Source organism: Rhinopithecus roxellana, chromosome 20 (genome assembly GCF_007565055.1).
Source record: "Rhinopithecus roxellana isolate Shanxi Qingling chromosome 20, ASM756505v1, whole genome shotgun sequence".
NCBI classification, from domain to species: domain Eukaryota; kingdom Metazoa; phylum Chordata; class Mammalia; order Primates; family Cercopithecidae; genus Rhinopithecus; species Rhinopithecus roxellana.
In genome coordinates this window covers 70746021-70760111 of record NC_044568.1, presented here as the reverse complement: position 1 = coordinate 70760111, position 14091 = coordinate 70746021, and the positions used below count along the sequence as shown (strand labels likewise).

The 14091-nt window shown below is 59.2% G+C and overlaps 2 protein-coding genes and 1 pseudogene across 6 annotated transcripts in view; 2 read left to right on the top strand and 1 right to left on the bottom strand.

The window, feature by feature from the left end:
- Positions 1-1196: 1196 nt before the first annotated feature.
- On the bottom strand, positions 1197-1848 carry LOC115895150 (annotated as a pseudogene). Its single transcript, XR_004055305.1, has one exon. The product of XR_004055305.1 is annotated as a 60S ribosomal protein L39 pseudogene (transcript).
- Positions 1849-2295: 447 nt separating this feature from the next.
- On the top strand, positions 2296-5660 carry NTN3 (netrin 3). Its single transcript, XM_010354691.2, has 6 exons — positions 2296-3639; positions 3711-3899; positions 3994-4143; positions 4277-4327; positions 4445-4519; positions 4751-5660. The coding sequence occupies exons 1-6, from the start codon at positions 2712-2714 to the stop codon at positions 5098-5100; spliced, it is 1743 nt and encodes a 580-aa protein (XP_010352993.2). The 5' UTR covers positions 2296-2711; the 3' UTR covers positions 5101-5660.
- Positions 5661-6135: 475 nt separating this feature from the next.
- TBC1D24 (TBC1 domain family member 24) overlaps positions 6136-14091 on the top strand; it is a 29407-nt gene continuing 21451 nt past the window's right edge. For 3 of the 4 annotated variants that reach the window (XM_010387893.2, XM_010387890.2, XM_010387889.2), the window contains exon 1: positions 6136-6180. The gene's annotated coding sequence lies outside the window, so the exon portion shown is untranslated. The remainder of the gene's footprint in view (positions 6181-14091) is intronic. The other variant, XM_030924994.1, reaches the window with a different exon arrangement.

The window sequence follows — 14091 nt, the reverse complement described above, 5'->3', positions numbered from 1 at the left end:
AGGTTTCCCCAGAGGCTTGTCACTGGACAGTGGGACCCCTCTGTCAGGCCTGGGCTTTTCTCTCTACTGTCCCAGAATGATGATCTCAGCCCCCATACTCCCCCAGGGTTCCTCCCACCCTTAGGGTGGGGTGGCAGGAGGTGGGGGTTGGGAGCCAGAAGGACCTTGAAGAGGGTGGTTGGGAGTTTCAGGTTCTAAGTTTGACCCACAGAGCAGAGCGTGAGCCCTGTCAGATTCAGGTCCCTTACCTTGTCAAGGACACAGTTCCCATTCTCTTTATCAGGAAGCTGAGGGGCAGGGGCCCTGTGGTAGAGAGAGAGCCCCCTGGCCCTCTCTGCTCAGTCCTCCCATGCCCCCATCCCTGTACATCTGTGGCTGTCACATGCAGATGTGTGGCCAGGAGAAGGTGCCTACCAGCCAGTGTCAGTTGCTCCAGGAGCCAAGCCAGGTGCCCTGTCACTCTGTCTTCCCGTTCCTCCCCTCCATGGTCAGGCCCTCCTGCTCCCTCCTCTGGTCCTTCAGTTTCTCCTAGGAGGCTTCTGCGTCCTCCAGTCCCTCCTCTCCCAAACAGTATGATGCTTCTGCCTCTCCATCCTCTTTCTCTTGGTTCTTGCTCATCTCTGGCGGTGTCCAGGGTAGCACCCACGTGGCCCCCTCCACCAGCTGCAGGCCTGGCCTCCCATCTGAAATGGGACATTCAGGCCTCGATGATGCCCCTGCATGGAACTTGTTCCCTGCCCCGCCCTGGGAGGCTCAGCCTCCTCTGTCAAGGACCTAAAAGTAGGAGGGGAGGAGGTTTCTCTGACCAGAGCTGTCCCTGGACCCTCTTTGGTGGTGTCGCTCCCAGGCACAGCTGCCCCATCCCCAGCTAGTCCCCAGGCCACCCAGCTGGGCTTCTGCCTTAGTTTCCCTGCCCAAACGTGCTGCGACGTGGGGCAGTGGGCTCCAGGTTGCCACCAGCCCCTTCCCATGATTAAACCCTACTCTCTGCCCCTGCAGAGAGGTCCTCAACAGCTAACCAAGTCCCTGAACCCCAAGGAGCCACCCCATCCCACCCTCCAGCTTCCATGTCCTCCCTGCCAGCTGGGCCCATGGCAGAGATGCAACTAGAAACTTGCAGACCCAGGGAGCTTTGGGATCAGAGTCTGGCCTGGTGCGGGGGATGCTGGTCTCGTGTCTTTTTTTTTTTTTTTTTTAAATGAAAGGCCTCACATATTTATTACTGAACCCAGCCAACCAATGCATTCATAATAGATTCAGAGAGGAAAACACGTCGAACTCTCCAGATAGTGGTGACATTTTCAGTTTGATATGGTAATGTGATCGTGACCTTCAGACAGCACAAATATGTGGGCCATCTCATGTGCAATTCCTTATAGACCCAGCTTGGTTCTTCTCCAATGTCTCCTTTTGGAGTTGTACCTGATTTTATTTCCAGTTTTCATCTGAATCCACTGGGGAATGGGACGATTTTGCTTTTGTTTCCTGGCCAGGAATCGCTTAATCCTGAAAGTCTTGTGAGAAGACATGGTGAGAAGCGAGGCAAGAACACATCACGATGGCGGAGAAAGGAAAAGAGAGGGTGGCCTCATGTCTTAGCCCAGCTCAGGCCCACAGGGATGCCCCCCTTCCTCAACACAGACAGGAGACACTCCAGTCTGTGCAGCTCCAGACTTGGGCCTGATACTACTTTGGGTTCATCAAATCCGACAGCTTCAGAGAGCTTCGTGAGTAACAGGCGTCTGGCGGATGAGGAAACAGGACCCCATGCTATGCAGCCAGAAATGGAGCAGTTTGGATTCAAAATTAGACCTGACCCAATCCTGGGTTCTTTCTACTCGAGTAGATACTGTTTTGGGGATGACCCTTCAACTGGTGGTTACTTGGCTTCCCTACCCGGGGAGCATCCAGGCCTTCTGCTGTCAGACCTGGTCCTTGCCTGCCTGACGGGCTTCAGGGAGGAGGTGGCCCAGACCCCCGTCCAGCACGTGGCACAACCCCAGGAGCAGTAAAGGCCTGGCTGTGGGCCCAGGACCCTGCTGGGTGGTCCTCCACGGGCTGCGAAGGCTGAGCTGCCCCCTCCAGACCCCTCCCGCCAGCGCATTCCTGGCTCCCCGGCCCCTCCCCTGGCTCCCAGGCCTCCCAGCCCCCTTCCCCGCTGGCCCAGCCCGCGTCTGAATCTGCTTCTGATTCCAGCTCTGCCGATGAGGCCCCCTCCCCTCCCCTCCCTCCTTCCCGACCCGAGCAGCCCCGCCCCCGGCTGGGCCCGGGCTTGCGCCTGCTGCGCCCCCCACCCCCTCCTGGCACAGCTCGTCCGCCCTCGCTGCAGCCGGGAGGAGGCGGCGGCCCGTGCACCGCAGGCCCCGCCCGCCCACGGTCCTTCCCGGGAGGCCGGGAGACCTGCTCCGCCCGGCCCTCGGTGGGTGAGTGCGAGCGGCGGGTGGGGCCTCCGCGGACTGAGGCACCGGGAGCCGAGGCGACGCCTGTCATCGCTCTAGGCCCAGCGGGAGGACACGCCAACATCCTCGCTGCTGTGCTGAGCCCGGGGCGTGCCCGCCGCTGCTCCCACCTCTGGGCCGGGCTGAGGCCGCCCGGGGGCCCTGTTCCTCGCCATTGCGGGGCCTAGTGGGCAGAGCCGCGGAGGGGGCTTTTTCTCCCCGAGGGCAGCATCTTGGGGCCCGGCCGCTGGCTGACCCGCAGCGGCTCCGGCCATGCCTGCGTGGCCCTGGGGGCTGCTGCTGACGGCAGGCACGCTCTTCGCCGCCCTGAGCCCCGGGCCGCTGGCGCCCGCCGATCCTTGCCACGATGAGGGGGGCGCACCCCGCGGCTGCGTGCCAGGCCTGGTGAACGCCGCCCTGGGCCGCGAGGTGCTGGCGTCCAGCACGTGCGGGCGGCCGGCCACCCGGGCCTGCGACGCCTCCGACCCGCGACGGGCACACCCCCCCGCCCTCCTGACTTCCCCAGGGGGCACGGCCAGCCCTCTGTGCTGGCGCTCGGAGTGGCTGCCTCGGGCACCCCTCAACGTGACTCTCACGGTGCCCCTGGGCAAGGCTTTCGAGCTGGTCTTCGTGAGCCTGCGCTTCTGCTCAGCTCCCCCAGCCTCCGTAGCCCTGCTCAAGTCACAGGACCATGGCCGCAGCTGGGCCCCGCTGGGCTTCTTCTCCTCCCACTGTGACCTGGACTATGGCCGTCTGCCTGCCCCTGCCGATGGCCCGGCTGGCCCAGGGCCTGAGGCCCTGTGCTTCCCTGCACCCCAGGCCCAGCCTGATGGCAGCGGCCTTCTGGCCTTCAGCGTGCAGGACAGCAGCCCCCCAGGCCTGGACCTGGACAGCAGCCCAGTGCTCCAAGACTGGGTGACCGCCACCGACATCCGTGTAGTGCTCACAAGGCCTAGCGCGGCGGGTGACCCCAGGGACATGGAGGCCGTTGTCCCTTACTCCTATGCAGCCACTGACCTCCAGGTGGGCGGGCGCTGCAAGTGCAATGGACACGCCTCACGGTGCCTGCTGGACACACAGGGCCACCTGATCTGCGACTGTCGGCATGGCACCGAGGGCCCTGACTGTGGCCGCTGCAAGCCCTTCTACTGCGACAGGCCATGGCAGCGGGCCACTGCCCGGGAATCCCACGCCTGCCTCGGTGAGGCCTTGGAGGGTGGCCTGGGGACCTTGGACCCAACCAGTCTGCCCCTGACCCATCTCTCCCTGCAGCTTGCTCCTGCAATGGCCATGCCCGCCGCTGCCGCTTCAACATGGAGTTGTACAGACTGTCTGGCCGTCGCAGCGGGGGTGTCTGTCTCAACTGCCGGCACAACACCGCTGGCCGCCACTGCCACTACTGCCGGGAGGGCTTCTATCGAGACCCTGGCCGTGCCCTGAGTCACCGTCGGGCTTGCAGGGGTGAGCCCACCACCAGCCACCAGCAGGCCCTCATCCTCTGGCTTCCCAGATCCCCAGACAGGCTTCTGACCAGGCCCTTCCCACCTCTCCTCAGCCTGCGACTGTCACCCCGTTGGTGCTGCTGGCAAGACCTGCAACCAGACCACAGGCCAATGTCCCTGCAAGGATGGCGTCACTGGCCTCACCTGCAACCGCTGCGCACCTGGCTTCCAGCAGAGCCGCTCCCCAGTGGCGCCCTGTGTTAGTGAGTGACCCTGCCCTACCTCAGCCACCAAGCCAAGGCCACCCAAGCTCCCTGCTGTTGTCCCGTCTTTTCCCTGAGCCCTGCAGATCTCTCTGCCCCTCCATCGCAGGCCATTCTCCCTCCCTCTCTGCAGAGACCCCTATCCCTGGACCCACTGAGGACAGCAGCCCTGTGCAGCCCCAGGGTGAGTGGACACAGGACAGGGCCCCAGACTGGCATTGACTTTGGGTGAGGGGGCTCTGGGAGGAGACGGTGGGGAAAGGGGGGATGGGAGTCTGTCAGCCTCCCACCCTCTACCCAGACTGTGACTCGCACTGCAAACCTGCCCGTGGCAACTACCGCATCAGCCTAAAGAAGTTCTGCAGGAAGGACTATGGTAAGTGCCCTCAGGCCTCCCGCGGACCTTCCCTCCTCCACCAGCTTCCTCTTGGAACGCCTTGACCCTTGCTGGGCCCCAAGGCCCATCGATCCTCATCCCTCAGGTCCGCCACGGGGGGCGGCCCCGCTCCTTCAGCCCCCACTGTCCAACGGGTGTCCTCCCCGTGCCTCCCTCTACCCCGGGCAGGCCGCCCCCTCCTGACCCCACCCCCTCTCGCTCTCCCCGCAGCGGTGCAGGTGGCGGTGGGCGCGCGCGGTGAGGCGCGCGGCGCGTGGACGCGCTTCCCGGTGGCCGTGCTCGCGGTGTTCCGGAGCGGAGAGGAGCGCGCTCGGCGCGGGAGCAGCACGCTGTGGGTGCCCGCCGGGGATGCGGCCTGCGGCTGCCCGCGCCTACTCCCCGGCCGCCGCTACCTCCTGCTGGGTGGCGGGCCTGGAGCCGCGGCTGGGGGCGCGGGGGGCCGGGGGCCGGGTCTCAGCGCCGCCCGCGGAAGCCTCGTGCTCCCCTGGAGGGACGCGTGGACGCGGCGCCTGCGGAGGCTGCAGCGGCGTGAGCGGCGGGGGCGCTGCAGCGCCGCCTGAGCCCGCGGGCTGGGCGGGGCGGGCGCCGCTCCCACATCCAGGCGCACGTTCACGCGGTGCCTTCGCCTGCCAAGGAGTCCTTGCTCGTGTCGCGCGTGTCGCCACCTAGGCCGCCGCCCCGTCCCCGTTGGCAGCTCCCTCTGTACCTCCCGTCTGGCCCCGGGGGGATGTGACCGGCGCAGCGACAGCCCGCCCCGCACAGAGGCGGGTGATATGGCACACCCTGAGGACCCCATGGTCTCCTGCCCTCTGGCTGCCGGCCCTGTCCCAGGGGCACTGTGATACCCGGAAGGCTGTGAATCCTTAGTGATGCCGGGCCCTCTCGGGGATCTCAGATTGTCCCCGGGGCCGCTGTGATGCACACCCCCACCCGTGCGGCGACCCGCCAGGGAGCGCGCTGACCTCCCCAAAGACTGTGGCCACCGCAGGCGCCTTGGACCCCCATGGGGGGACAGGGCGTCCCCTGCCTCCTGCAGCCCCGCGAGGGCGGTGGCCTTGGCCCCTGCAGGCTGGGCGTCCACGTTCGGGTGCACCGCGGCGTCTGCTGCCGGGTCCCGCATCTTTCTTGGCCGCCTGTGTCCCCGTCTGCGGGCTCTGTCCGGCCATCCCTCTCTCTGCCGCGTCTCTGACCTTCGGCGCCAGGACTTTTCAGCTCAGGGCCCGTCCCAGAATCCCCTTCCAGCCCTTCTCCCCCGGCTCGGGAAGGGACGTCGCGCCCACGCGGTTCCAGATTCACGCGTGACCCGGCCAGGCGGCGACTCCGACAGGCGGCTGTCCGGGCCCCCGATGCCCTCGGCAAGCCCTTGCTACCCCCGCCCCCCTTGGCTCGTCCCCCTTGGCTCGTCCCCCCGGGACCGCACTGCAGTTGCCTCCCCTCCGCGCGGGACCGGTCCTCGGCCGGCCCCTGCTTCCGCCGCAGCAGCCGCCGACCGCCAGCGCGCATGCCCAGAGCCGGGCAGGCCGGAGGCCCGCGGGGGCTCCGGAGTGGGCACAGGGCGGGAGCTCGGCAGGGGCGGGGCCCAGCGCGCGCGTGCGCGGAAAGGCCGGCGCGGCGAGCTGAGGAGAAAGCGGCGCGCGGAGGTGGGTGCGCTCGGGGCGTGCAGGGGGTGCGCTGCGGTGTGGCCGGGCCAGGTCCCCGCTGTCACCGCAGTCGACACGTGCTGGGGGCGAGAACGTGCGGTTCCGGCTGCGGGCCCCATTCGAGGCGGGGATCCCCAGCCACGCGCGGGTTGGGGGCTCCGGAGCCCGGCGCTGCAGCTGCGGCTTGGCCTACGGGCGGGGGCGCAGGAGCGGGACCCCATGGGCGCGAGGCCCGATCCCCGCCCGGTCCCTGGCCCGCGACTCGGCCCGGGGCATGGTGTCGTCGGGAAGGGTGACTGTGTCACTCTTTCCTTGGGGCGTTTTCCGTCTCCGCAGGGTCGGAAATCCTCTTCGGGGCTCGGTGAGATTGCAACAGATTCTGATACGTCCTGCCCTGTGGACCTGCAGCAGCCCCAGGCCCCGCCCCGCCCTGCCCAGGGATGACACACGCCCCCACCGCCCACCCGCTTGGGGGTCCGCTAGTCCCCGGCCCTGTCCGGTGGGGGCCCCTCTGGGTGCGCCTTGCCAGGCGGCCGCTGTCCTCCCGGCCCTGGGACTTGGGAGCCGGGGACCCCCAGCTCTGAGCCAGCACGGCGGAGGGGAGAGCCGGCCCCACCTGGGCTGGACTGCACCTGTTCCCGCCCCCTCCAGGCGGGGAGTCCCCGCGGGCTAGCCACAGGCTTTCTTTGATGGCCGTGCCCCGCAGGGAAACGCGCTGTGGACCCCCGGGTTACTGCTTGCGGGGTGATATTAAAGGCCAAAGGCTGTCTAAAAGCCAGCTGGGTGGTGTGGAGGTGCAAGTGGACTGTTAGGTTGGTGGCTGTGGTTGTGAAGCCGGTGTCGCTGTCTTTCTCCAGCAGCTTATTCCAGAAAGGCGGCGTCAGCCTGCCCTTCCAGGGCGATAGAAGCACTAGCGGGTGATTTTTCCCTGTTTTGCTGTGTTTGCTCCGGAGTCACCAGGTGACTTCCAGGCAATGTGCAGAAGGAACCGTTCCATTATTTGGCACGTGGGCCGTTTCCTCCACCCGAGGTCCCGGGCTCTGTCTTCACAGTCTGTCCTCAGCACACAGTAGGCACCTGTAGATGTTTGCTCAGTTGCAGCAGAGACAAGCAGTCAGTTCTTTTCGTTTTAAGGAACACACGCTGGGAAAAAAAACAATCCAGATAAGAGAAGATCAGGAAATCTTATACAGATTTTACAGTTACTGTTCCTAGCCTGTGGCATGACCCCTGCGTGCCCTGCCTTTTATTTTGAGGGTTGATCCTCATCTAATCTGAGCACTCAGATAAAGGCTTTACATAGAGTACTAATTAGAGAGTGCTTGCTCTACTTAGAAGCCTGTCTTTCCCTGTGAACAGGGCTAGAGCCACACTGTTCATCTTTGCTTCCCCCTGGCCTGGCCAGGGCTGGGCCAGAGGTTTTCTCTACATGATGGTTGAAGTGGATCAAGGTCCTTTTGTCAGAATGATAGATGTGAACTATTGCAGTTGCTTTCCACTGGGTTGAGGGTGACCTTCTGAGATGCAGAAGTAATCTAGGCAGGGTTTTCATAACAACAGTAAATTTGGCCACCCAGGGTCTGTAAAGTCACCTGTAGGGTAGCCTTCCTAGCTCTCGCTGACCACACCTGCCAGGATTGTCCAGCAGGCTCGAGTGACCTTGGGCATGCAGTGTTGCTCTTAATTATCTGCAGATTGAGCCAAGCTCAGAAAACATATTAAATGTTTGCCTTTAGATGGTTTCTGGTTTAAAGTACATAAAGACGATGAAGCAGGTTATAAAAAAAGCACTTAACATTTACCCTGTTGAATGTTTTCCCTGTCTGAGCATGCCTTTTCTGTTGTGACAACTCTGTAAATGGAAGAAAGAAGTCCTTTTCTTTCTTTCTTTTTTTTTTGAGATGGAGTCTTGCTCTGTCGCCCAGGCTGGAGTACAGTGGCCGGATCTCAGCTCACTGCAAGCTCTGCCTCCTGGGTTCACACCATTCTCCTGCCTCAGCTTCCCGAGTACCTGGGATTATAGGTACCCGCCACCTCACCTGGCAAATTTTTTTTGTATTTTTTTTTTTTAGTAGAGACAGGGTTTCACCGTGTTAGCCAGGATGGTCTCGATCTCCTGACCTCGTGATCCGCCCGTCTTGGCCTCCCAAAGTGCTGGGATTATAGGCTTGAGCCACCGCATCCGGCCAAGAAGTCCTTTTCAACTCAAAGCAGCAATTGCAGTAGCTGTTTCAAACATTGCCCTTCAATTGGAGATAAAATCAAAGAAACAAAACCTCAGGCTTTTTACTGAGGACCAACTTGAATTCATTATTCAATGATTTTCTGTATCCTTTCAACATGCGTTTATTAAGCCAAGTGCAGTGGCTCATGCCTGCAATCCCAACACTTTGGGAGGCTGAGGTGGAAGGATTGCATGAGCCCGGGAGTTCGAGACCACCCTGGGCAACATAGGGAGGTCTCGTTTCTATAAAAAATTAGCCAGGTATGGTGGTATGTGCCTGTGGTCGCAGCTACTTGGGAAGATGAGGCAGAAGGATCACTTGAGCCTGGGAGCTGAAGACTGCAGTGAGCTGTGATTGTGCCACTGCACTCAAGCCAGGACGACAGAGTGAGACCCTGTCTCTGAAAAACAAAACAACAAAAATGCATTTATTGAATTCACACTTCATAGGAGGCACCATGCTGTGCGTTCTGTGGATTCGGTGTTGCGTAAGACTTGGTCTCTGCCCTTGATCTTATAGTGCAGTGAGGAGACAGGAGAATAAACACATGGTAGAAGCTCCAACAGAGGTGGACAGAGCCTTCTGTGGGTACAAAGGCATGGCATCCAGCTGGATTGTGGTGGGGGTGGGGCTCTGAGATGGACTTGAGCTTCATTTTGAAGGATGATCAGGAGTGGCAAGAACAAGTGAGGGAAAGCGCCTTCCCCCAGAGGAACAGTGGATATAAAGTGACGGGCGTGGTGCCTGCCCACCAGCTCTTGGGAGAAGGGCAGTGGTGGTCCTGGGTTAGATAGGGTGAAGTGAGTGAGCTAGGCTGACAGCAGACTGGGACAAGCCTTGATTGCCACCTGGGAGTTTGAATTCACCCAGAGTGGCATGAAGATCTTGGGTTTGTGAGTGACCTGATCAGAGGTGGCCAGGGAGGTGAAGGGCCTCACAGAGGCCCAGGCCGGTTGAGGGACTGTCATGGCACACCCAGAGAGACATCAGCACAGAAAGGAGCAAGACTCAGCCGGGCCTGGGGGCTCACACCTGCAAGCCCAGCATTTTGGGAGGCCAAAGCAGGAGGCTCGCTTGAGCCCAGGAGTCGCAGGCTGCAGTGAGCTGTGGTTGTGCCACTACACTCCAGCCTGGTCAGCTCTGTTTCAGAAGAAAAAAGAGAGCAAGACTCTGAGACAAGTGGCTGCAGGATGGGAAGAGCCAGAGAGGAAGGAGGGTATGTTCCAGGATTGAGTGGCGGGCAGTGCCACACCCCATGCAGAGTGTGGAGGGAGGGAGCAGGCTGGCACCGTGTGGAGAAGGCAATGAGGTTACTGCGAGACGTCTGGGCAGTAAGCACATGTGTTTTGGCCTGGAGCCAAGGAGAGCGTACTAGACGAGAACACTTTGGGGATGCTGTGTGCTGTCCAAGCTGGGGGTTGGGTTGGGTCTTCCCAGGAGAATGTGTAGAGTGAGAAAAACAAAATAGAACCCTGAAGCCTGTGGACTCCTAATACAGTCTTAAAACAAAGTCAATAAGGTAACAGAAGGCCAGTCAGTAACCCATTGCCTTTTGTGGGAATGGGGCAGAGTAGTGGGCTTTTAATTTTCTTTTTTCTTTTTTCTTTTTTTTTTTTTGAGACAGAGTCTCACACTCTGTCACCTAGGCTGGAGTGCAGTGGCCAGATCGCAGCTCACTGCAAGCTCCGCGTCCCAGGTTTACACCATTCTCCTGGCTCAGCCTCCCGAGTGGCTGGGACTACAGGTGGCTGCCACCTTGCCCGGCTAGTTTTATATATATATATATATGTGTGTATATATATATATATACACACATATATATATATAGTTTTTTTTTTTTTTTTTGAGACGGAGTCTTGCTCTGTCGCCCAGACTGGAGTACAGTGGCCGGATCTCAGCTCACTGCAAGCTCCGCCTCCCGGGTTCATGCCATTCTCCTGCCTCAGCCTCCCGAGTGGCTGGGACTACAGGCGCCCGCCACCTCGCCCGGCTAGTTTTTTGTATTTTTAGTAGAGACGGGGTTTCACCGTGTTCGCCAGGATGGTCTCGATCTCCTGACCTCGTGATCTGCCTGTCTCGGCCTCCCAAAGTGCTGGGATAACAGGCTTGAGCCACCGCGCCCGGCTTTAATTTTGTTTCTTTCTTTCTTTCTTTTTTTTTTTTTTTTTTTGAGACAGGGTCTTACTCTTTCTCCTAGGCTGGAGTGCAGTGTCAGGATCAATGGCTCACTGTAGCCTCGACCTTCTGGGCTCAAACGATCCCCTTACCTCAGCCTCCCAAAGAGCTGGTACTATAGCCTTTTTTATTCTTTTCTTTTCTTTTCTTTCTTTTTTTTTTTTTGAGACAGGATCTCACTCCCATTGGCCGGACTAGAGTACAGTGGTAGGATAATGAGATCGTGGCTCACTGCAGCCTCGACCTCTCGGACTCAATCAATCTTCCCACCTTAGTCTCCTAAATAGCTGGGACTACAGGTGCACACCACCACGTCCAGTAATTTTTGCATTTTTTATAGAGACAGGGTCTCACTTTGTTGCCCAGGCTGGTCTCAAATTCCTGGGCTCAAGCAGTTCTTCCACTTTGGCCTCCCAAAGGGTGGGATTACAGGCGTGAGCCACAGTGCCTGGCCTGGGCTTTTAATTTGTCGCAGAAACCCAGTGTGTCTCTTGGAGTGAAGGATGGAGTGTGGGACGGGGGGATGCCAGTGTCCTTGCAGTGGCCTTCCTGTCTCACGTGTCTATTTGCCTTTTGGGGAACCTCCAGCTTCAGTGTCACTCTTCTCAAAGGACCTAGTCCACCTGCAGTCCAAGGGTTGCTCCTCTTGGAGCATTCCCACAGGTAGGGCTCTGGAAAAAGCCTTCTCAGACCCAGAGACTGAAGGCTGCAGAGCCCTCAAGGGCTCCTCACTCTCCTTCCAGGACCCAGTTTCTGTGTGGTCCATCAGCACTGGCAGCAGGCACAACTTTGGAAAAAATCTACTAAGAACAGAGGCCGCGCATGTGGTGCGTCCCCACCCCCGCCATTCCCCCACCCTGAGGGGCCGAATGGGTGAGGCTGGGGAAAGGGTGTGCTGCAGAAGCAGCCCCTATCTGCTCGCGGCCTGCACGTGGCCCCCAGGGCTGGCTGAGCCTCTGGATAAGGTTGTGAGCTGTTATCTACACCCTCCAACAGAACCTGCTCACAGGGGCGCAGGCTTCACAGCCTCCGAGGACTGCGTATGCAGCCATGGCTTCCTGCAACCCTCCCCAGTGTGCTCTCTTCTTTTTTTCTCTTTTTGTTAATTTTTTTTTTTTTTTTTGAGACGGAGTTTCGCTCTGTCGCCCAGGCTGGAGTGCAGTGGCCGGATCTCAGCTCACTGCAAGCTCCGCCTCCCGGGTTCACGCTATTCTCCTGCCTCAGCCTCCGGAGTAGCTGGGACTACAGGCGCCCACCACCTCGCCCGGCTAGTTTTTTTGTATTTTTTAGTAGAGACGGGGTTTCACCGTGTTAGCCAGGATGGTCTCGATCTCCTGACCTCGTGATCCGCCCGTCTCGGCCTCCCAAAGTGCTGGGATTACAGCCTTGAGCCACTGCGCCCGGCCTTTTTTTTTTTTTTTTGAGATGGAGTTTCGCTCTTGTTGCCCAGGCTGGAGTGCAGGAGTGCAGTGGTGCGATCTCAGCTCACCGCAACCTCCGTCTCCTGGGTTCAAGCGATTCTTCTGCCTTATCCTCTCTAGTAGTTGGGATCACAGGCATGCGCCACCACGCCCAGCTAATTTTGTATTTTTAGTAGAGACGGGGTTTCACTGTGTTAGCCAGGCTGCTCTTGAACTTCTGACCTCGTGATCCACCTGCCTCCGCCTCCCAAAGTGCTGAGATTACAGGCATACCTGCCTGGCTGTTGTTTGTTTGTTTGCTTGAGACAGAGTCTCGCTCTGTCGCCCAGGTTGGAGTGCAGTGGCGCGATCTCAGCTCACTGCAAGCTCCGCCTCCCGGGCTCACACCATTCTCCTGCCTCAGCCTTCCAAGGAGCTGGGACTACAGGGGCCCGCTACCATGCCCGGCTAGTTTTTTGTGGTTTTAGTAGAGACAGGGTTTCACCGTGTTAGCCAGGATGGTCTCCATCTCCTGACCTCGTGACCACCCGCCTTGGCCTCCCAAAGTGCTGGGATTACAGGCGTGAGCCACCATGACTGGCCCGTTAATTGTTTTTTTTTAAGACACTGGGTCTCGCTCTGTTGTCCAGGCTGGAGTGCAATGGTGCAGTCATGGCTCATTGCAGTTTCAACCTCCTGGGCTCAAGCCATGCTCCCACCTCAGCCTTCTGAGTAGGTGGGACTACAGGTGCATGCCACCACACCTTCCTGATTTTTTATTTTTTTGTAGAGACAGTATCTTACTATGTTGCCCAGACTGGTCTCGAACTCCTGGCTCAAGGGATCCTTTCGTCTCAACCTTCTAAAGTGCTGGGATTACAAGCATGAGCCACTACACCGGGCTATTCCCTTTTTCTTACAGGTCATTGAGAACACACCACAGGGGACCTGGGAATCTACTGAGGATACAGATTTCCCATAATCTGAAACTGTGTGTCTGCCTGATTGTTACACAGTTTTAATTGGGTGCCATACACCGAGAGAGACTGTTTGCTTGTGGGCCGTCCTGTTTCCAGCAAAAGCCTTTCCACTCACTGTAGTGCTAAATGGAGCTGATCACCTCGGCCCCTTCAGCCTTTCCTTGAATCATTTCCACCCCTTCCCTAATTATCCTCTGTGATCCCTTTCCTGGCAGGGGTCCTTCTAGCCTTCCTACCTTGGTAAACCTGTGGCCTTAGAAGGATCGAGGTGTGGACATTAACTTTTCTGCTTTGGCAGCTACCTGGGCTGTCTTCTCCCTGTTCCCAGCACTCAGGAGTACTGCCCTTTCCTGGCAACCTGGTAAATCCCAGGCCTCTGTTTTGGGCCCTTTGGCTTCTTGGTGCCTGTTATGCTGAACCGTAGAACTGTCTTAACTAGAGCCCCAAAGGACACTCACTGGCCCACGCGCTTATGGAGCTGGGTAGCTCTGACCAGGCTTGCCCTCCGGGGCCCTGTCCTTTGACCACACTGTCTCTATCACTTCTGAGGCTAAGGCCTCCTCACACTGTAAGACCCAACGGAGGCAGGCGTTGGCTCTGGGAAAGCACCCTGTCGCAGCACCTGCACCTTGAATTGGCATCATCAGTACACCTGACCTGGGCTGGGGTGGGGCCATGCCTCTGTACTCCTCTGTACTCAGGTACCTGGCACACTGGCATTCAGGAAGCGTGCCTTGCATGCCTGTTAAAATGATTAGGACCCGGCGTGGTGGCCCACACTTGTAATCCCAACACTTCGAGAGGCCAAGATGGGAAGATTGCTTGAGGCCAGGAGTTTGAGACCAGTCTGGGCAGCATAGTGAGACTTTGTCTCTACCAGATCTAAAAAGTAAATAAAAATAAAATGATTAAACCTGCACAACTCCACTCTGAGCTGGATCTCTCCTTAGGTCTAAAGACACTTGCTGAGAACCTGATGTGAGCCTGGCCTTCCAAGGCACACCTGTCACAGGCTTGGAACTCGGACCAGTCGGAGTCCTGTGCTGCTGACAGCTGAGCCCTCGTCCTCTGGTTCTCCTCCTGGGTCCTGGTTCTCCTCCTGGGTCCTGGGGGTTCTCTCCTGTGGGGAGA